At 43.2% G+C, this 22,065-nt stretch overlaps 1 protein-coding gene across 2 annotated transcripts in view; it reads left to right on the top strand.

The window, feature by feature from the left end:
• PREX1 (phosphatidylinositol-3,4,5-trisphosphate dependent Rac exchange factor 1) overlaps positions 1-22,065 on the top strand; it is a 111,487-nt gene that overhangs the window by 38,215 nt on the left and 51,207 nt on the right. For both annotated transcript variants that reach the window (XM_014876063.2, XM_088175123.1), the window contains exons 2-4: positions 11,638-11,709; positions 15,701-15,823; positions 20,640-20,744. In XM_014876063.2, coding sequence (XP_014731549.2) covers positions 11,638-11,709; positions 15,701-15,823; positions 20,640-20,744 — 300 coding nt within the window. The remainder of the gene's footprint in view (positions 1-11,637; positions 11,710-15,700; positions 15,824-20,639; positions 20,745-22,065) is intronic.

The following is a 22,065-nucleotide window of genomic DNA, read 5'->3' as shown; positions in this document are numbered from 1 at the left end:
TCCTAAACGCTTATTCTTAAAAAGCTTTTAGATGTGTTGCATTTTCTGTGGGAATGATCAACACTTATTTAACATGTCTGATGTCTAAATTCGACTTCTTGTGTGTGTTTTGCCTTTTAAGTTGGCTAATGCAATTGTGCTTAGGTATGCAAATTGGGTGTGTTTTTTTCTCTGAACAGTCAGCTATTTAGGCAGAGTAACTGTGAAAAGAGATCCACAAATGGAGCCTATTTATAATCCAAGACTTCACACTTTATTTTGTATACATAAAATTGGTTACTGTTTTAATACAAATCTGAGTTGAAACAGACATTTATTTAATTGGCAGAAGTTTAAATTCCAGCTTTATTTATGTAGGGAATTCCAAGCATCTGCATAGATGCACCACAAGGCACTGGCAGCCTGAGAGTGTTTCTTTTATTAAATTCTGTGGTGTTTTTCCACTCTAAATATTTTATTACAAATAAAAGCCCTGCTCTGTGTGAGTACTCAGTAACTGGCAATCAGCTGAGTTCACAGATGCAGTTGGAACTCTTGCAAAGGCTAAATTCAATCCAGTGTGTAAATGTGGTAGATGAGGTTTAAAGCATCTATTTGCTTTGGCCCGGCATGCACCTGAGCTTTGGCAGCATATTTTGAGATTTGTTCTTTGGACTGATAGAGGTGGATCCTTGGGGGAAGCAGTGTCTGAGGGGCCTGGTGATGCCCTGGGATTGTGAGCTGCTGCACTGGCACACAGGATGAATGGAAGGATTGGCTCTAAGGGAACTCCATGTGGGAATTTCTCTGCTAGATAGTGGGTGCTACTAGTCAGCCTCTAATGAAAAGGCAGCTGAAGGGAAAGTGCTGTAGAAGAGAAGGTGGCAGCCTGAATGAATGGTTTGCTAAACTCACCAGCAGCAGCTCTGCAGATATGAGATACCTCCCTGAAAATAGTTGTTCAGTTTCCAGAGGACTGTCCTGGTGATAGATCCACAAGCTGCTTTAATAATTGTTTTGTAATGCAGGGGAGAAAGCTGTGGCAGTACTGAGAAAAGGGCAGGTTGCAGAAACAGATTGAGGATTGGAGAAACGTGCTTTCTTTTTCCTAGCAATGTAATGCAGTTAGCTTCAGATGAAGGAAGGTAAAATTTTATCTGGTTTTCATTTAAAAACATCATAATACTTGAAAAAACCTGTTTTGATCGTAAAGCCCCCTCTAAAATGAAAATTTTAGTAGTTCCTTTTAAGGTTTCCCATTGATTTGCACCTGTGTAAGGAAAAAGCAAGTGTATATACCAAAGCTAGGTTTTTAGCTTTGCTCTAGACTGTGCATAGATTAGAGCCCAGCTGCCAGCAGTGCCCTCCTGCCACAAGCCAGAACCTGGGACTGCACCAGCAATGCCTCACAGAGCCTCCAGGCCAGTCCGAGGCCATGGCAAGGCTGGGGAGGACAGGCTCAGGGACTGCAGCAAGCTTTACTAGCTCAACTTCCCCTTCATGGTTAAAATGCAATGGTCTCATTCTTCACTCTGTTTCACAGGAAGCTGGAGTTCAGGACTGTGTGTGATATGATTGTGTTCTTGCAGAATGTGTGAGCAGAGAAGGCGTGCTGCCATGAGAGGGGTTTTCTTCAGTCTGTCACAAGAAAACAAATGTATTTGAAGGGGAACTATGAAACCCAGCTCTGGGCTGGTTTGGGGCAGGCAGTATTTTTAGACTTGTCTAGCTCTTAGACCTGACAAAACGGCATCATTTTCCACTTGTCCAAAAGGAAATGTGACTGTTACCATTAGGTGCAGTATTGAGTGCAGAGGAGAGTTCAGGTCTGGCTGGGCACCCCAGATGGGTGCATTTTTGAATAGCCTAAATGTTGTGTGTGTGTAGAACTGGGCAGGAACCCTGATATGAGTAAGCCTTCTGAGGATGTTTCTGAGGTGCTCTGTGGTCAGAGTTTGGCTCTAGACCACTCTGCAGTGGCTTTTAGCTCTGTAGTGCTGTTTCTGACAGAGAAGAAAAAAAACAAGGCCCATGAATGACATTTCCGATTTTGGTAAAATTTTGGCATTCTATTTCATAATTAATTAAGGATTTTCTCCTGCCTGTTTTTTTCCCCACACGGTCTGTGCTTTCCATGGTATTGCAGTATAGGCAGTGTGGTGGGAAAACCCTGAGCCATTCCCATGAGTGCTCAGGTGTGCACACTTCAAAGTGGTGCAGACTGATTAGGAAAACCAGCTCCGATCAGTTGCTGGACCTTCAGCCAAACCTTCTGTTCCTGCTCTGGCACATTAATAAAAATCTACTTGGGAGGTTCTTTTGCCTATTTTTTTTTTTTTAACAACATATGAAAGACGCCTTTTCTTTATTTTTTCATCTTTTTTGTGTGTAAATAATTGTAACTACATCGAGGCAGATTTTGCAGGTGCAGCTGTGCGTGCAATCTCAGTCACCGGGTGAGGGCAAAGCAATTGGCAGCTCAGACGCCGTGTTCCTGTCTTTGCTGTGGTGGGAAGTGTGCTGTGTTGGAGGGTTAGGGTTCCTTTTGTTTTCTTCCTCCCATCTGTTGCTGAGAGACGATAACAACCTTAAAGAGAGACAAAAGCAGAGGCCAGGGTTCAGGGGAAGGTGGGGCTGGCTGCTTTCAGCTGAGGGTTTCTCTTGGGGGCAGAGATTTGGGCACTTTGGGCTGGGGAAGGGGCTGGGGAAGGTGGGGCTGGCTGCTCTCAGCTGAGGGTTTCTCTTGGGGGCAGAGATTTGGGCACTTTGGGCTCGGGAAGGGCTGGCAGCTCCGGCTCTCCGGAGCCGGGCCGGGCTGTGCGTGCTGTGCAGAGAACTGGGCACCACCGTGAGCTCCATCTCTGCTGCCTTCTCCCACCGTGAGCTCCATCTCTGCTGCCTTCTCTCACCGTGAGCTCCATCTCTGCTGCCTTCTCCCACCGTGAGCTCCATCTCTGCTGCCTTCTCCCACCGTGAGCTCCATCTCTGCTGCCTTCTCCCACCGTGAGCTCCATCTCTGCTGCCTTCTCCCACCGTGAGCTCCATCTCCTGCTGCCTTCTCCCACCGTGAGCGGAGCTCTGCCTGTGGGACTGGCACTGCCACCTTATTACCACCCTCCCTCTATAAAATGTCATTTTCACCATCTGCTCGGGGCAGCCCCGGGACCCGAGCCCCGTCCCCGTCCCAGGGAGCCCGGCTCTCTCTGCCCAGCCGGACCGACCTGAAACCTCTGGAAGCAATCCCAATACCTAGATCCAAAGCCTGATGCTGAACTGGCTTGTGATAGACAATCTTAAGTAGGTATCATCAGGGCATGGGCAGTGTTCCTAGGGAAATAAGATCCCGGGATTTTGTTACATGTTTGCAATGTAGATGAAGTTTGTGGGTCACCCGAGATAATGCCGTGTAGATTCGCAGGTCATTTAGAGCCAGTGTCACCGAACTGATGGCAGTGGGCTGCGCTGCTCTGCTTCGGTTACCTGAACTCCTAGGCTGTGTTGCAGCTAATGAAGAATATTCCATGGACTTTAGGGGACTAGATTTAATTTTAGTTTTCCTCCTCGTTGTCTATTTAATGTTTGGTGTATTAAGACGCCGTCACTGGAAAGAGAAAGAGTAGAAAAGGAAGAGAATAGTCTTTCTGATAGCAAAGTTCTTCAGCTTAGATTGTTATCTTGAAATATTATTCGAAGAAATTATAGTTTTTGCTGCAGTTTCATTCATCATCTTGATTTTACATTTTTTGAATACCACTTGATGTTTCTGGTCTCTCTGGTGCTTCTACCTCCCTCCTGAAAGAAGAGTGGCTGTGTAGAGCCCTAAACCGGGTAAACATTCCCTGGTGCCGAATGGATCTCAGCAGCTGGAGCCACCTCTAATGCAGAGCTGCAAATCTGCAGGCATCTTTCCTCTGTAATAGGAGTTGAATCCTGAAAAATTCACGTGTTGTTTCCTGGGCCCTTACCTCTGAAACAAACTTTGGTTAAAGTACCATAAAGACTAAGCAGACAGAGATTTGTCCGGATTTATTTCTCCACATAAAAGTGGAATTAAGTAAACCACACTGTTCAACCAAGCTTTGTCCTGAAAGCATTTTGAAGAGTCCATGGTACATTAAAATGATTAAAATCATTTCATGATTGTAGAACAGGGAAAATGGCATGAAGAGGCCGGTAAAAGGGAGAATACTCCAAAGACTTGAGGGAATTACACACGTAGCTTTCTTAAGTTCTTTTGAAAATCCAGACAAATACATTTTCTATTGATATTAGAATGGGCTGGAATCTTCCAGGGATAGATATTCACAAAAGGGCATGCTTAAGCAAAGAAGAGGAGGGGTTTGGCAGGTTTTTAAAGTCTACAATAATGAGATTATTCGAAGTGATATAGAGATAATATTGTACAGGAGGGAGAGCATGAAGAGGAGTCAAGAGAAGTCAGGGTATGGGAGATATGCAGAAATTAGTAGCAATGAGTCCTGAAGGATTTTAGAAGTGAGAAATGTGGCTTTTGGGGCCCTGAAGTGAATTGGGATCTTCTGACCTGTCGGAGAATGCAAATATTAGTGACTGGGAGGAGGAGGGGCTAGCAGAGGTCAGGGCGATGGTGAAGAGACAATGGCCCTTCTGCAGCACCAGCCTGTCTTTCACTTCACAAAAGCGTTTTTGTAATTCAAATGAAAACAGCTCCTCCTTAAGAAAGGCATCTCTCTTTGGAGTGAGAAACACTGCAACAGATTTCTCTATGACTTCCCTTCAGTTCCATCTCCCTCCATCAGTCAAAGTATGAATTTGATTTGACTGGCTTTTTTTGTTGCAGAATTCCAGTGTAAACAGCAGTAAGCTGGAAATGGAGATAATGGTCCGGAATCCTTTTAGCACTTTGGTTTAAAAGACTTTTTTTGTGGGAAGTGCTGCTAGATCAGCTCAGCTGTGATTAATCCCGGGAATAGCAGCGTGCTGAGAACGTCCATGCACGTGAATTTTGCATTTGTCAGCAGCTCCCGGGTCTGTAAGCATCCGTGAGTGGCCGAGACAGTCGTGGTTCAATAACACTCAGTGCCCTGGAATTTGTATCTGCCGATGCTGTGAGAGGGGGACAGCAGAGGAGTGTGGTGTGAGCTCAGTTTGTCACCCAGGCTCACTCTTGATGGAAAAACCTTAATTCAGCCTCTCTTCTTAAACACCTTCCCAAGCTCAGTCACTCATGCTGCCCACGGCTCTGTCTAGTGGGGACCTGGCTCACAGTCAGGAAAGGCTTCAGCTTTCAGGGGCTGCCAGCCCATGAGATGAATCCTCCTTTAAGCCCCAGATTTTTGTTGACAGAAGCCACTTTGTGCTGGACCTCTGTCAGGAAATTCAAAATGAGAAGAAAGCAGTTGGAATGTCTGAGTCCTTAAACACAGCTGAAAGTCCCAGTGCTGTGCAATGGCAATATCTTGTGATTGATTTGATGTTATAGGCAGTGTAACAATGATAAGATAGATGTAAGATAAATCAGCCAAGTGTGGTCATAACTGCATGAAACTTGAAATTCACGATTGGCTAAGGACAAATCAGATTTTTGGAATTATTTCAGGCATGTACTCCATATTAGCAGCAGCTATTTATCTTATCCAGTATTTAAAGAAATAATCAAGTCTATTTATTCAAACATTTTATTCATGCATGCATTTAGATAATTTTAAATAGCAGAATTTCTGAATGCTCCTCTATATTTAATTTAGTATTTATCAGCATTCACCATATATCAGACTAAGAAGTGGGGAAGAAGTTCCAAATTGCCATGATCAGTGCTTACTTAATGTTTATTAAATTGCCAGTACGAGTGGTGGTTTTGTAATGTAGGTATATGTATTTATTGCTTATACATCAATACAGTTACAAAAAATACCCATCAAAAGTAAGCTTCAGGTGAAAGGACATCTCTCTTGTGATAGATCTGAATTTTGCAACTGAAGCTGCATTTCTTTTCTGAGGGTCTTTTCCTGATTTCCTAAACCAGGGCAACCTGAAATGGAATCTGCTTTTTTTGCAAATGATCGTGCAATCTGCTGTGGGAAGAGATAGTGCCTCCTGTAACTCCTGTGCTTTTATTTAAAATGATTGTACAGCTTCTACAGCTCAGACTGCCTGAGCTGTTTGCAGAGAATGTTTAATACTCCATGATGTGTGTGACTTTTGTGACTTTTTCTTTCTTTTTTTTTTTTTTTTTTTTTAATTTTTATTAATCATCTTGGTTAGCTAATAATTTAGTTCCTCTTCAGGGAAGAGATTAAAAAAAAAGTACCAATAAGCTTTGAGGGTTTAAAGCCAGTTTGATACACAGGAAGCCTGAAATTAGGGCAATAGAAGATATTTCTGGTTCTATTTCCTCTTACTCACTAAGCACTTCTGTCTATCAGGCAATCCCTGTTCAGGTGTTTGCTGATGAATTAATTTGTCTGTAGATCTCAGCTACAGCTACAACGTTTTTGCAGTTGCTCTCTCACAGCTGTGGCTCTATTGTTGAAGAGAATTTTACTAAAGTGCACTCATCTGATGCTTAAGTTCTTCCTTCCTTCTCCAGACACTGGTTATTTAAAATGTGTTTTTATAGAAATATGAATATAGCAGCTAGTAATTTAGCATTGAGGGAATAGTGGACTTCCAGTAAGATCTACTGTAAAAGGCTCTTTAAAAGTGTACAGTTATTCAGTATTGCTCCATTTTACATGTGTAATGCTAGTAATGTCACAGGAGTTGCTTCTGATTTCCAATATTATAACTGAATTTCCTAAGTGAGAAACCTCAGTCAGGCCCAGCATACATTGCTCACTGGCGTTTGCCCAGGACAGGAAGAGATGTTGGAAAACCAGTGACCTGTATTTCCTCCAGAATGGCTTCATGTGTGTTTGAAAGGCAGCTAGCTGTCTGTGGGATGGACACGGGCAGACCTTGGCAGCAGAACTGGAGCAGGGTGAGCCCAGCTGGGCTGGGAGCAGCCAGTGCAGTCCTGCAGGCAGGAGCTTACAGAGTGCTTGACGGGCAATGCTGGAAGACTTTGAGATGATTTCTTGCTTTGTCCTTCAGACCTCAGTGCAGGTGAGAATCGCTGTTGGCATGTGGGGGGGATGCACGATGTTGTCTCCTGTCATTTGTGCAGAGCTTTAGCCTTTGGACTGCACGTTTGATAGAAAGCAGAAGAACACGGTCAGAATGACAAGGTTCAAAGCTAACAATTGATTAACATGAGCAAGGATGCATCTGCTCTTAAAACATGAACTTCAGCAAACACTCACTGTAATTTGTCAGACTATTTCAGTAAAGCTGTGTTCCCACAGGATCTTCGAGCTGCTTTGCTAAAGACCATAGGGTTTTTTGGTATGGAGGCAAAGGCTTCTAACAGCCAGATTTAGTGACAACACTAATTCAAGTGATAAAAAAGGAGAAATTAAAATTGCAAGCTTGCAAGTTCTGGTTCATATGTATGGTTCCTGTGCTGTAGTTGAAAGGTGAAGATGCTAGTGATGGTCAAATGTTGGAATTTATTGTTCATGTCACCTCTTAATTTGTCACTGTGAGCACATTCCCTTGGAAACAAGATATCTGCACTTGCAAGAAGCTTTAAACAATTGATGGCACAAGTGTAAAGCAATTTATTAATATTAACTCTGATAATTCTAGACTCATTTAGATCCCTGGACCCTTGTTCTGAATCAGTCCTGATCACTGAGTTTAACAACATTGTCTCCCTTGTCTCTGAAGTGCAATGTGACATTCCAGTCAGCTGCTCAGGAAACAGGTTTTACAGGATTGTGCTTTAAGTTGTTGCTTCTCCAGCAGCAGTTGCATCACTGTCTGTTTCTGTTCTCCTTTTCGTTTCCCTCAGGGGCAGGCACACTTTGCCTGTCTTGCTGTTTAGTAAGAAGTCTCTTGCTATTTCTGAATGTTTGAGGAAGCATCTGCCTTAAACATGAATTTTGAGAAGGGCCATGAGCAAACTGTCACTGCCTCGTCTCTAGTGTTTGCCTTGTGTTACTTCTGCTACATAGAAGATGGAAAATACTAATTTTCCCTAATTAAGGCTACAAACTGAGTTCAACAAGGCCCATATGAAAAGCATTTGAGAGAAATTCCTGTTGCTTCGTATGTTTCATGTGTGCAGCTGTTTCATGTGACAACAACTAACAATTAGCAGGTTATTTCCTTGAAATATACTCTGTGCTTTTGTGGTTTAGAGGTGCTGCAAAGACACTCAAAACAATGAGATTTCATTGAAACAGTGGATTGTGAGGAACACGAATAGAAGAACAAAACACTTTCGTACAAAAGGGGCCGTTAAAAAGTACTTATTTAATGAAATGAACTTTTATACTTAAATTTCATTCTAGATTTGTAGTATATTTCTATTAGTCTGTATTGGAAGGAACTTGTCCAACATGATGTGAGGCAGAAAGGAGACATTTCACTCTGCTCATTCTAATTTGTCATAGATTTGCTTGAATCCTTCAAGGCTTTGTACTGTAAGACAAACTATAAATCGTGCTTCTGCACGATATGAGGAGCATCAGCAGAGACCTGCTGAGTTTGGGAATAGCAGACCTCTAGGACAACAAGTCACAGTGCACAAATAAACATTATGTTATCACAGCAGAATTTTAAACTAAACCAAGTCCTCTCTGGACTGGTTTCCTAATACTGAGCACATTAAAGTGGAAGACAACACCTTTACAATCTTTCTCAGGCAGATGAAAATTGGTCAGCCTGGTTTCCCGTTTTTCCCCTGCCTTGTGCCATGACCTGTTCCTGTTCTGGATCCATGGGCTCTTCAGTGCTCCTGTGTTCCTCTGCTGCCAGCCTTGGGTGGCTCAGGCCTGGCCCAGGGGGACAATGCAGTGGGGGGGAAGGAGGAAGGATGCTGTGCTGTCAGCCACCTTATCTCTGTTTTTGTGAAATTGTTATCCTTGTGAGTCCTCACCAGGATACCAGCAGGAGATAGAAGGAAGCAGAGTCTGTTTTTGTTGCCTGTTCATCAGCTTCAGCTCTTCAGCAGTCTCAGTGATCTGCAGTTGGTTGTTGTTTCAATAATCCCTAATAGTTTCAGAGAGGAGGAAACCAACAGTGTGCCCCAATAGAGATTTCTGCTCTTGATTGCAGTGGAGGGGTGATTGTGATCATCTTGCAGTGTCCTAGGAATGGTTTTCAGAGTCCCCAGGTCATACTTCCAAGATCTGCTAAGAAAGCTGACCCCATGCTTCCACATATCCCTGGAGGCCAGTTTCTACAGACATTGAAGGTGTTGCAGACTAAAAGGGTTGTACTGTGGGGTCCCCGAAAGCTCCTTGTGAAAAATGTCAAGGACCAGAACCCTTGAATTTATAGATGAGTTGTGTAGAGTGTGAAGAGGTTGGAGCAGCCAGAGAGAATTTGTCTCAGTAACTTTGTAGGTGGCCAGACAAGCTTTTACCCTTTCAGGTACTTCTTCTTTTATAACAACGTATTTTGGAATATAAATTAAGATACAGGCATGGCAAGTTTTTTAATATTCATCCACCACCACCTTCTCTCTTTTGGCATCACTTTTATCATGTCCTGGTCCAAATAACTCTGATTTTCCAGCTAAATCAATAGGTCTAATGAAAGATCATAGCACTTCCTTCCCCCAAAAGGGTTGCACACTACTTGTGTAATAGAGCTTGGAGTCCCTGTCACCAGGGGATTAGAGGGCTAGTGCTGGTACAGATGAACTTACACCCTAATGAAACGAGGAGCACAAAAACATCACTGGAGAAGTTTGGGAAATGCTGACCTGAATGTCAGAATAACATCTCTGGGAAAAGAGTTGCTTTTTCCAAGCAGGAAGTGGTTTGGAAGAAAGTGGTGTTGCCATGTGAACGGGGCATGCAGCATTATCTCCGTGAGCTGCTGGTTAATAGCTTGTGGTGTTCATACTTTGTAATTGAACGATTGTGTTGCAAAAGATACTTCTTGCACTTCAGTAGGTATTGGAAAATGGGGAACAAACTTCGGCTGAGTTTGATACACTCAGTTCCACTGAGATTTGATAATTTGAGGGGAATTGCATTTTGGAAAGTAGACTATTAAATTTGTAAGACCAAAATCTCCTGTAACTGTCCTGTTTTATTATTACTGGAGAAACTGCTGTCCATGCACATCAAGGCAAATCAGAGGCTGTAGGAGATTTGAAAGACTCTCAACAAAGTTGTCTGTCTGTTTCCCTTCTAGGTCTTTCATCCTTCTTCCTCTCTGTGCTTCTATGCCTTTTTTATTTTTTGCTTGATTTTCCTCTTTTTTCCTCCCTTTCTTGTGCTCACATCAAGTGGTCTTTTCAGACAAGTATCACAGAAAAGCTGGTTTTTAGATTAACACAGTCTCCACTTTTTTATTGAGTGGCCTGTAAGAGCTAATGTGATTTGCACTTCTGTACACAGCTCTATTATTAGGCCCTTCATACTGAGACTGATGTGCAGGTAACTATTAGTCACCAGTGGAGCTGCTAATTGTATAGCTTAATTGATCATTTCAATTGTGGGTTAGTTGCCTCCAAACATGTTTGTAATTAAAGCAAGGAAAATCACTGCCTTCATTCATCAGTGGATGAGTGAAGTGCCACCTCGTGTAACTCAGACACCTGGTTACCAATGCTCTGCCAGCCCAGCCAGCACTGAACGGGGGTGCAGCAGCTCCTCCTCCTCTCATCAGTCATCGTGCTGGACACTTCATGTCAGACAGCTCCCTGCCTGCTGCTGAGCAGTTCCTGGCCACATTATTGGCAAGGTGGACTGGCTGGTCCTTACAAAATAACTCTTCTGCCACTGGCACACGTGTCCTGTTCCTTTGATGCAGGAATATATTCTTCAGACTTCTTAGTCCCCACCCACTCCTTCGATTTCTCCAGATCTGGCTGGAATCCAGCCAAGATCTTCTTCCTATTTAGCAATACTAGAGGAGCAATGTGGTTATGGTCCCTGAAATCCGTTCAAAAGCAGATTGAGAATCCAGGGCTAAAACCAGATCACTTTTGTATCTGGCCTGGAGCGTTTTACTGATTTGACTCTTAAAGCCAGAATTGTGCAGAGCTGAGAGAAGGGGAAACCTGTCTGTCCCTTGTTCCTCAGCTCCAGCAGTGTGTCTGTCTGTCTGTCCCTTGTTCCTCAGCTCCAGCAGTGTGTCTGTCTGTCTGTCCCTTGTTCCTCAGCTCCAGCAGTGTGTCTGTCTGTCCCTCCCCTGTGCCTCAGCTCCAGCAGTGTGTCTGTCTGTCTGTCCCTTGTGCCTCAGTCCCTTGCTGACACACATCTCACTGTGAGCTCGCTGTCCCTGGGGTGGAACAGCTGCATCCTGGAGACACAGGAAACCTTCAGGGGATCCAATGGACCCTGCTGAAGTCTGCTGCTGGTAACAGACAATTAAAGCTAAAAGCTTCAACAAAGGCAAGACATTTATTGTCAGGCAAAGCCTGACAGCATTGTAGGAAATGTCTTTCTTTGGTAGTGTCTGCATGCAGCCTAGACATGTGTGGTGGGGAGTTCATAAATGTTTACATTCTTTCAGTCTTAAAGGTAATCAGCCACACTGTGTTGATGGAAACCTAGAGGAAATCAAAGAGTTAAACTATTATTAAACTATTTGAACATAAATCTTCTTTAATCTCTGCAGGCATTTCTTCACCGGATCCGACAGAATGCAGTGGACAAAGCTGAGAAGTACATAACAGAGGAGAATGTTAAGGTATTTCTTCTGTCTTCTTTGCTTTCTTGATAGGGAAAGTGATATGCAATGAAGGGCTGGATTCAGGGATATGAATATCAAATATCCCCTTGTCATATTGATATTTTTTATTAAGTTGGTTCCCTAAGGAAAGCAGCTCATGTTGACAGTTTATCTGTCAATCTGTTTGCCCATTCTTATAGCTGTCATCTTCCAGTAATTTTTCATCTCACTGGCTAATTTTAGTAAAATTTTACAACAGTGTAGTGTTGTCAGAGATACTAACTTTTGGCAAGATTTATGAAACGCTGAGTAGAGTACAGAGGGGCCATTTCAATGTCTTTGAGAGGAAAGACAGGGAATCTACAGCCCTTGTCTGTTTTGTTTGCCAGTATTCAGTTAGCCAATTTACATCTGCAGTTTTCTACTAGTAGAAATTTGATAGGGCTTATGAGAAGGAGGCAGGACTTAGAGAACTGTGAGGTACAGGCTTCTCAAGTGCCTGTGGTCACAGGGGTGCATGTTGTTCATTAATGTCATAAATACACAAAACACTTCCTTGTAGTTATTTGGCTTAAAAACTCACTTTGTACACATATGCACGTGAAACCAAACCCCTCTGGGCACACGAACACAAGTGAAACCCCCTGGTGAGTGGGACAGGCACACTTTGCCACTGGTTGGTGCTTTTCTGCACTTGTTTGGGCCTGGAGCTCCTGAACCAGCAGCAGCTTTGCCCTGTGGGAGCAGGGCAGCCACAGGTGTCACACCTGCTCCTGCTGGCTGCTCCATTTCCTGGGCCAGGCTTCCTGCATGGACCAGGTGAGCAGGGCTCCAGCCTCACCTTGGCTCTCAGTTGTTCAGGCCAGCCAGGTGTGCTGTTGACTGGCTGGGAACAAGACTGCTGGCATCTTTGTGGAGCTCAGCCTCTTGCTGTCTTCAAATCTGGAAATCCCCACTCTCCAAAAACTCACTGTCCAGCATCTGGAGTAAGTTCAGGGTTGGCTGAAGAAAAAGTATCCAAGTGATTAGTGACAGTAGATCTTGTGCACATGGAAGTGTGCAAAAACTGAGCTCTGCATGAAAATAAACTTACACAACTATTTGTCAGTGTTGATGTTGATAACAATTATTATTCTATCATTATTCCTATCGTTAAAATGGATATTAATTGCGACTGCCACATAATCAGATGCAGGGCCTACTAATCCTGTACAGCAGAATTTGTATTTGAAGTTTCTTCATGCTCCTCTGGGGAAGCACCACTTTATTTTTGCGTCATTCTTGAAATGCCTGGGGGATCTTTTAGAGGCCACCGTGAGACCTCATTTATTGCTGTTGTTACAATACCAAGCTTTCAATAAAAGAGCTTCCCTTCAGTAATAAAAGGCTTGTGCCTATTTGTGGTGAAACAGAATCACAAGGCACAACTTTCATGTGTCCATAGTTTCCAGAGTCAATACTGTCTCTTCCTTCCACCCTTCATCTCCTGCTATACCAAATAATGTCTTTCCTGCAGTTGAAAGATACTTGTTTTTTATTTCTCACTCCTTTCTCCCACCTCGCTGGTAGAGCCAGGAAAAGCGAGGTGGTGTTGGGACTTCTGATAATCTGCTTGCTGATATTGTGTATCTTGAGTCATCAGAGAGCTGTGAGATGGCCGACAGTAGAAGAGACTATAAGCTGGTTTGGCAGCTTATATAAGGAGAAGCCTTTCTTTACTCTCTTTCTTCACGTGGCAGAAATGCCTAGAGGAAAATAGGAAAATACAGGGCATTCAGGCAGCCACTCACCTCTGAGCAAAAGGAGAAAGTGCTTTTTAAGATAATTTGGGTTATTGCTCCCAGTATTATTTTGCAGATTTCTCCTACAGTTAGTGCTAAGCACCAGAGACTAGCAGCTGCAGCAACATCGTAAAAAATTGGTTTGAATTTCTTCAGTGCCTCACGTGGGAATAACTGTCCTGCTGAGTTTCTGTTGTGCTGTGCTCGCAGCAGGCCCTGCTGTCACTTCACTGGTGGAGCAGTTTGAAGGCAGAACAGCTTGTGGGTGTGCACAAGGCTGGTAACTGCGTTTTTTACAGGAGCATGTGCAGTCAAGGTCTGTCTGCTGCCTTGATTTTTCAAGTGACTCTTACCTGCAAATTCCGCTGCGAGCAGAGCTTTACTGATCCCCTCAGAATTCATTAGCTTGCACAGATATTCCTTGGATCAAAAACCACCCCTGAAAGACTGGTCCTGAAGGATAAAATCATCCCTGACAGATGTTTTCCTCTTGCTTGTTAATCCCCTTCTGGCAAAGCAATAAAGGCAAGGGCTACTGCATCAGCACATCACTTTCAGCCACGTGACAGAACACTTGCAGGCTCCACTTGAACGAGCACAGGAAGTTTTTAGGGAGCAATGAAAGGATCCTAGCTCCCTGGCTTTTTTTTTTTTTTTTTGGTTCAGAGCCAGTCAGTGCAAATTCAGTGTGCTGGAATCTTTCAGCTTCCTGAGAGCTAGAAAGGAGCTCTGAGGCACAAGTGGGCATTGATGGTGGTGCACAGCACTGTATCTCAGAATTCCTAAAGGGAGAGGGAATTCTGGGAAGCAAAGACAAGGAAGATGCAACAGGCTCTGTTCTGGACATGCAGTCAGCTCGAAGGATGAGTTTGAGGGAAGTACTCTGCCCATCCTTGTGAATAACAGAAGTATAGAGTTGAACCTGGCTACCTGCAGAGAGGAAGGCCTTGAATTCCTGATCTTGTCTACCCTTGCTAAACCACATAGAAACTGGTTTTAAACCAGGAATTGATGTTTCAGTCCTAGCTTTAATGATTAGGCTTAATTTGCAGGTTATTGTTTCTCTGAATTGCTGCCACATCACCAGCCACCAGGCTGACTCAGTGCTACATCTGGTGAATAAATTCCACTGCATACAGGTGAAGAGTTTAGTGTTACAGTAAGGCATTTTGGGAAGTGTTTGGAGATGTTAGGCTTGATCACTTCCCACAGCAAATGCCAGGAAGATGAAGGCTGGTTCTGTCAGGCTGAATACTTTAGGGTCTCCCACTCACCGAGCCAGATCTGGAAAGTTTCTTCCAATGTGAAAGCTTGTTTGACTGCACTGCAGGTCTTCTCTTTGCAAGTGACACAGTTAAAGCAAGGTGATAGAAACATTGTCTGCAACATGTATGTCACTGCTGGGCTCCAGGATTTACTCTGCCCGTTTAGCCTTCCCTCCAGTGGCTGCCAGTACTGATGGCTGTCACCTCATGTCAGGACTTTTTCCCCTTTCTAGGTAGCATTTCATCTCCTGCATGTGAATTCACACTCTCTTCTCAGATTTTGTATGGAAATGACTAAGATTTATAATGTGTTTATAGCATCTTTCACCCTGGCAGTTTATTCCCCTTAGCACACCTATATTCTAATCACAGGGATAATTTGTCACCATTACCTTTTAATACAGGCTGAGCTCAGTGAAAGGGAACTCTAAATGCTGCTCTTGAGATGTATGAGAAATGTACACTAATCTGTACTCAGGGCTGGGAAAGGCTGGATTCCAGACAGCAGATTTTGTCTCTTATTTACAGGTACACCCTTGTGAGTGATACCTTCAAGTCCCTTTCTTCCAGAAAGGGATTTCTAATGCATGGGAAGGAAAGGCAAACTACTCCCTGCTTCTGTCTCCTGCAAAACGAGTTTGGCCTTGTGGTTCCATTTTCCTGGCTGTTCTCAAAGAAATATTCTCAAGACTTAAAAGAGGTTGCTTGCATTTATCATGCTTAGGGGTCTGCAAAGATAATCTTAATTTATAGCAGGTACCTCAGAAGCAATAAAGATTTTTCTAGGGGGCTAGGAAAGGGGTAAATACGGTGTAATTTATTCTTTACAAGTCCCTGTCTGAGCTTTGAATCCTGTCATGGTAAATCTAGAGCTCCACAGTATTTTGGAGTTACTACTACTACTTAGCAAAATACTCTGACATATATTAAAAACAATGCAATGTTTTTCTCTTTATATTTCAGATCTTATTTTCTAACATCGAAGACATTCTTGGTGTTCACAAGGAGTTCCTGGCTGCTCTGGAATTTTGTTTGCAACCAGAACCCCAGTCTCAGCATGAACTGGGAAATGTTTTCTTAAAATTTGTAAGTAAAATGACTTAATGCTATCTGAAAGTACAGTTTCCTGTCATAAGCTGTCTGGCCCCTTACCAAGCCCTAGTCTCTCAGGCTTGTAGCAATACTATGACAATGTGTGTCTTATATGAAACTTGTAGGTAGGGTGGGAAAAAACTTGTGAATGTGGTTAGAACAATGGATACCACATCAAACTGAGCTAAACAATGATGTATTTTTAGAAACTCTTCCCTTTCCTGTTGAATTTTTTTTTTCCTTTTTTTTTTTTTTTTTCTCACCCATCTGATCACGTTTTATTGCCGAGCATTCGACTGCTTTCGTTCCAAAAGTTTCAAAAAAGCAGCAAAATTTCAAGTGCCTCACAAGCAGTGTGTGGTGTCCGTGCTCTCCCTGCCCGAGCAGCCCCTGCAGAGCCCTGGGGCTTCAGCAGAGCTCGATCCTGGCAGGTCTGGGAGCTCTGCCCAGGCTCTGGGTAAAGCCAAGGTGATCCCGGGCTCTGGGTAAAGCCAAGGTAAAACCTTGGCTTTACCCAGAGCCCGGGATCACCTTGGCTTTACCCAGAGCCCGGGCTCACCCCCTCTTTCTCCCTCTTTCTCTCTCCCTCTCTCTCCTCCAGCACAGGCTCTCACTGTTTCACCCAGAGAAACCGTGGGGAACATTTCTTTGGTCTTTCGTTGTGGGCAGGGTTCTGTTGTTGCAATAGTGCTGGAACACCCTCAGTGCTGCTTTTTCATGACCATCTAAATCACAGTGAGTCCTGGGGGGGAGCTTGCAGTGAGGAAGTGTCAGAAGGCCCCTGAATCTTGAATGGATTGGTGTATCTGCTGTTGTGATCACCTGGCGAGGTCATTCCTGGTCCTGATGATGAATCCAGTACTTGTCAGCAGCCAGATTTTAGCTCAGGTGCTTTTCTTTAGAAGCTCAGTGTTAAAAATACTTAAAAATTTGGTGAATAGCTTGAATTCTTGAAGCACTGTTTTATCCAGACACTTCATTTTTTCTCTGAAGTATCTGTGTATTGTATGTCCTTGTAGCAATGCCCAGATTCACCATGTGCAGTTCCATCAGACTGCAGTGCTTGGCTCCTCTTCATGAGATCAGTGTGTCCTTAATGTCACCTAGTCTGCACAGACTTGACTCTTCCTGGTCTGTCTTGGCCTAGAAGAGCCTTAGCAATGGTCCACCAGCCTTCAGAAACAGAACCTTGCTTTTATAGAATCATGGAATCATCAAGTGCCACATCAACCCAGCACCACCACCATGTTCAGCATTAAACCGTGTGCTCAAGTGCCACACTTAGACCTTTTTTTAATACATCAAAACATGGTGGTTGTTATGGGTCCAATATCCTCCCAAGGACCTCTGGTTCAGAAGGATTCAAGTCTTGAGTAACACCTAAAGCAAGCAAGCAGATTTTGCAAGAATTCCAGAAAAGAAATTAATGCACATTATCTTTTGAAGTATTTTAAGAGATGATGAAATGTGCTTGCTCTCATAGTCAGGTGTGAGAAATTGTTTTCCTTTAGAAGACCATCATTGTGTGCCCTACTGTGCTCCATTTGGTGGGGTGGTCAGAAGTTCATTGTCTGATGGTAGGTGCTAGAGTTGATTCTGGAGCTGGTTCAGTGTGACTGGAACAGATGGTAAAGAACATCTTTGAGTGTTCATTCCAAATGCAGTGTGCAGCCTTAAACAGCTCGTGGGATGTGTCTCCAATGTCAGAGGGGCACAGGCTCACTTGTTTTTGCAGGGCAGGAAAGGGTGTGACTGTGTGGAGCAGGAGGGCAGAGAATTGTCAGATCCTTTGTTTCTGATATTGCCACGTTGCTAGAGGTTTGGAGATGTAATAGCTAGAATCTTGTTCTAGGGAAACGTGTTATGCTCTTTTTTTTTGGAGCAATATTGCATGATTGATCAGTTTTACTGTCTAAGTCACCAGGGGATATTGTTTTGTTGAGAATTAGGTCTTCTGTTTAAGTTTTTGATGTTGACAAGGTTGGTTTCAGTCTGCTTTGAAACAAGAAAATGCCACGCCTTGTTAAAAATATGTCCAAATAAAATGTTGCAGTTTTTCAAATGTCTTATTTGCTTTTTTTCTAGTCAAAACTGTTTTCAAATTTGCACTGATTTGTGGGCAGTACTGATGGATCCAAAATGACATATTTGGAGAATAAACTATTGGTTAAAGACTTGTTTTAAGCAAACTGAGAACAGTACAGACTTAGTTCTGTCACCAAAACAGAAGGTCTAGCTGTGTATCCAGCAGATTTGCTGAGTAAGAAAGTGCCATTTTTATCTGGTCACGTCTCTGACCATAATTGCACTTTAACCTAGAGCAACTGCAGGTTCAGAATTCCTGGGCTAACATCTGTAATTATGTAACTGATAATTTCCTCTCCAGGCTATGGGAGAGCCCAGGACTGAGTATCACCCAGAGAGGAAATGAAACACTTCAGACACAGAGTAATTTTAAGCATAGTTCTCATATTTGTGGGTCACCAGCATGGGGCACAGCTGGAAAAGACTTGAGGAAAGCACTCTGGTGTGTGTATAATTGCTGTACTGTCTTGAGCTTTAGCAAAAGGATTTTGTCATCATCTGAATATAGCCTCTCCAACTCCAGGCACTCAAAGCTGCAGTCAGAAACCTGAGCAGTGACATTTTGTGTGCACTGATGTAACAGATGATCTTGTCTTAATGGCTGCTGTTTTTAGTTTCATGCATGGTGCTTGTGTGCATCCAGGGAGCTGAGGAGAGGTGAGAGGAGAAGATGTAGGAAAAACTTCAATATCTGTTTTACTCTCTAACTCTCCTGTTTTTATTGTTGACAACAATCCTATTGTCGTTTTTTTCTATTGTGCTGTGGACCCAGGCCTGCCTTTTCATGCATCTGGTGGTCAGAAGCTTTTGTTTCTTTGCAACAATATTGCACCCCAGTAGCAACATGAGCAGCTGCCAATGGAGGATAAAAGTCCTGAACATCTGTGTTCCAGCTCTTTGCACCATACCCTTTGTGGCTGTTACTTTATTTGCTTTGTACCATTGTTCTTGTGTTTGGACATATATCTATTTATTCTCAGTTCTTTCTTTTGAAGTACAAGAAGGGGAAAAATTAATCAGGTTGGTGATAAACTATAAACCCAAAAGTATTTTACAGCCTCTGAACATGCCTATCTACCATGGAACATCTGACCAGAATGTCAAATTCTCCTAAACTAACATAAATGCAATTTCTTTTCCTTGTGACAATAGCAAAGGGAATACCCAGTGACTGCAGCTGCATTCCCATGGTTTCCTGCTGGTAAACTCCTTCAACTGGCAGCAGTTTTTTGTTTGGATCACTGTGAGCTGTCTTAAAAGTACATAGATACTTTAAATACCTTCAACTGACACAGGAAGCTCTAAGAGTGTTAGGATTCCAGTCAAAACTCAAAAAAATTAACTTCCAAATTCTGGGAAGAGTAAAAGGTTCCTACAGAATGTTTTTAGACCAGAATCCTGCTTTGAATACAGCAGCAAACTCTGGAAGGCATTGGCTACATGGCGTAGTGCCCTGAGATGGTAGCTCTGGAAAGCCTCACATATGACCCTGCAGAGTGCCTCACTAATGCTTTGAAACGACTTCTGATATGCAAACTGTGTCTGTGTGCCTCCACATGGTGCTGCATTATGGCATAGAAGCCAACTTGAGCCAGGAAATAAAGAACTATTGCACTCAAAAATGGTGCTTGTTTTGGCTTCTGAATCATTGATTTTGCCTAAAGCCTAATACAGTCTCATGCCCCCCTTTTTATTCTGGTGAATGCAATACTGAAGCTTTGAACATAGCTGCTGAAAGTTCAGGCCTTCCTATCAGCTTTGAGAGGATCAACTTGCCTCTTGCCTTTATCTGCTCGGGCATAGAAATAGTTGTTCCTGCTTCTTTTGTGAATCACTCCAGTGTTTCTAGATATCCAGTGTTTGCAATGGGTTCAGCCTCTCTGATCATTTAAGATAGAAGGACTTGCACTGTCTTTGAATCTTAAGATCAATAGAGCAGAACTTGCTGACCCTGAATTGCCAGCTGACCTTCATTTCTTAATAGGGGATTTCATTCCAGCATGTGCTGGTGGGTGTGATATGTCTGTGTTAGTAGCTCAATCGAGTTGTGAAGCTATCTTTCCTTGCCTTTAGTATCTGTAATAAGTTGGTTATTTGGTGTGTATTTGGTGACATTCTTCCAGTTACAGTAAGGATTATATATAGCTGTTAAGTTTTGTCTGCTGCTTGTTTCAGAATTCAAAATAAACCAGCCAACCTACTGGCCTGGCTCTCACCCCTTGAAAGGCAGGGATTTCCAGCTGACTGCTTTGTGTTATAGTTCCCCTCTAGATCTCAGAGTTTCTTTCAGGCCTTGGTTCTTCCCAACCACCTGGCTTTCTTCCTCCTGCAGGAATGGTCAGCCCCCTTGCTCCTGGCTTTGTTTTGCTCCTGGCTACTTCCATGAAATATCCTGACACTCATGCATGTATTCCCAAGATTGCAAAATCCCTCATTTCAGGAAGGAATACCTATGATCTCAGTGAAGCATTAAGAGAAAAAAGTGCTGAAAGTCTCAGTGCTGAGAAAAGTCTCTGTTAACTTACAACAGAGTAAGTCAGGAATTATATTGTTCCTGACTGTATGCATTGTTCACATTACACGAGTGTCACACACTTCATGAAAACTCCAATGTTAATGCCACTTGGAGCCCACCTCTCTTTGTAAAGAATTTGGTAACAGACTGTGGCAAAATAATCTCTCTAGTGGTGTCTGAGTCAATATGTTACTTTGTTTTTCCTTGCAGAAAGACAAATTCTTTGTGTACGAGGAGTACTGTAGCAACCACGAGAAAGCACTCAGACTGCTGATGGAATTGAACAAGATCCCGACAGTGAGAACATTCCTGCTGGTAAGCACCTTCTCTAGCACTCTTGAGTGAATGATCTGACTTTGCCCTGTGCTCATAAGAACCCTTTGGTATCACAGGAATGCCGGGCATTTTGCAGGTATTACCCATTGCAGGTATGGAGCACTCAGGTGGAGGGGTACTGAAATCCCTCATGAGCTGAGAACTGAGCACTACCAGCACGAGTGATTGCAGTGGAAATAAAGAAGATTTTTTTTTTTTTTAAGAATCAACAGAAAAAAGCAAGCACAGATGATGAAAGGAGTAATGCAATAAGTCAGCAGCAAGACTGAGGCTAGTTCCCATTGGATTTGGCTCCATGTTCTCTGACCAACTCACCATTTGCAGGCTCATCAGAAAAATGTGCCCTGCTTCTGACACCCTTTTCTTCTGGAGTCCAGCTGTGGGCAAGAAATGTAGTGTGGATGAATTGTTTTGAGTGCATCGTTGCTGCTTAAATCAAAAGTAACCTAATTTCCATCCAAGGAGGGGCTGTGGCCACCCAGCCTTCACACACACCTTAGAGGCTGGGCTGGGAGTAGAAACCATCAGTGGGCACTGCCTTTTACCCCTGCATTCCTTACTTTTCTTTCCTTTCTTGGTTGTTTTTCCTCTTTACTTTCACCCCAATTCTGCTTGATTTTTGAATGTCTTGTTCTCTTGGCCATGGATGTGTGGCATCTGTAATGGGGTTGGCACATAGGTGAGGGAATAATTCGTCACATCAGCTTTTTTCCTAGTAAATTCTGTGAAGTGAAATAAAGGCTGTCTTTTTTGCAAAGGACCTGCTTTTCTTTCTGCTCTTTTTTCTTCTTCTTCTTTTTTTTTTTTTTTTTTTGCTTGCTGTGAAAGGTCTGTTCTTTCCCAATGTAGTACAGCAAAAGAAAACTTCCACATAAACATCAGTCACAAGCAGGGCCAGAGCATTCCTTTAGCCACAAGATCCAGGCCTCAGAGGGAACCCAACCCTCGTGCTTGTTGCATAGGCAGTCTCTTTGTCATGTCTGAGTTTTAATGAACCTTTTCAAACCACTGCTTTGAATTACTGAATGACTCTTACCTTGTTCGTGAGATTTTCTTTTGGGTGCTTCTGGTGGAGGAAGCCAATGAGAAAGAGGAGGGAAGGTGCATATAAACACCAGCCTTCAAAATGTTCTCCATCTCCACTGGATTGACAAAGTTTTTTGTTCATGTTAGAGACAGCAGCCGGCAAACGAGGGACACCAAAGGTGTCACACTGTGTGCTGTGGCTTGCTGCAGCACCTGAATCCAAGACACTATTAAAATGGCAGTAAATGTGGGAAGAAGGGCTGCACTGATGTGT

Source organism: Sturnus vulgaris, chromosome 17 (genome assembly GCF_052056855.1).
Source record: "Sturnus vulgaris isolate bStuVul1 chromosome 17, bStuVul1.hap1, whole genome shotgun sequence".
Taxonomy (NCBI): domain Eukaryota; kingdom Metazoa; phylum Chordata; class Aves; order Passeriformes; family Sturnidae; genus Sturnus; species Sturnus vulgaris.
This window is presented reverse-complemented; position numbering and strand designations above follow the sequence as displayed.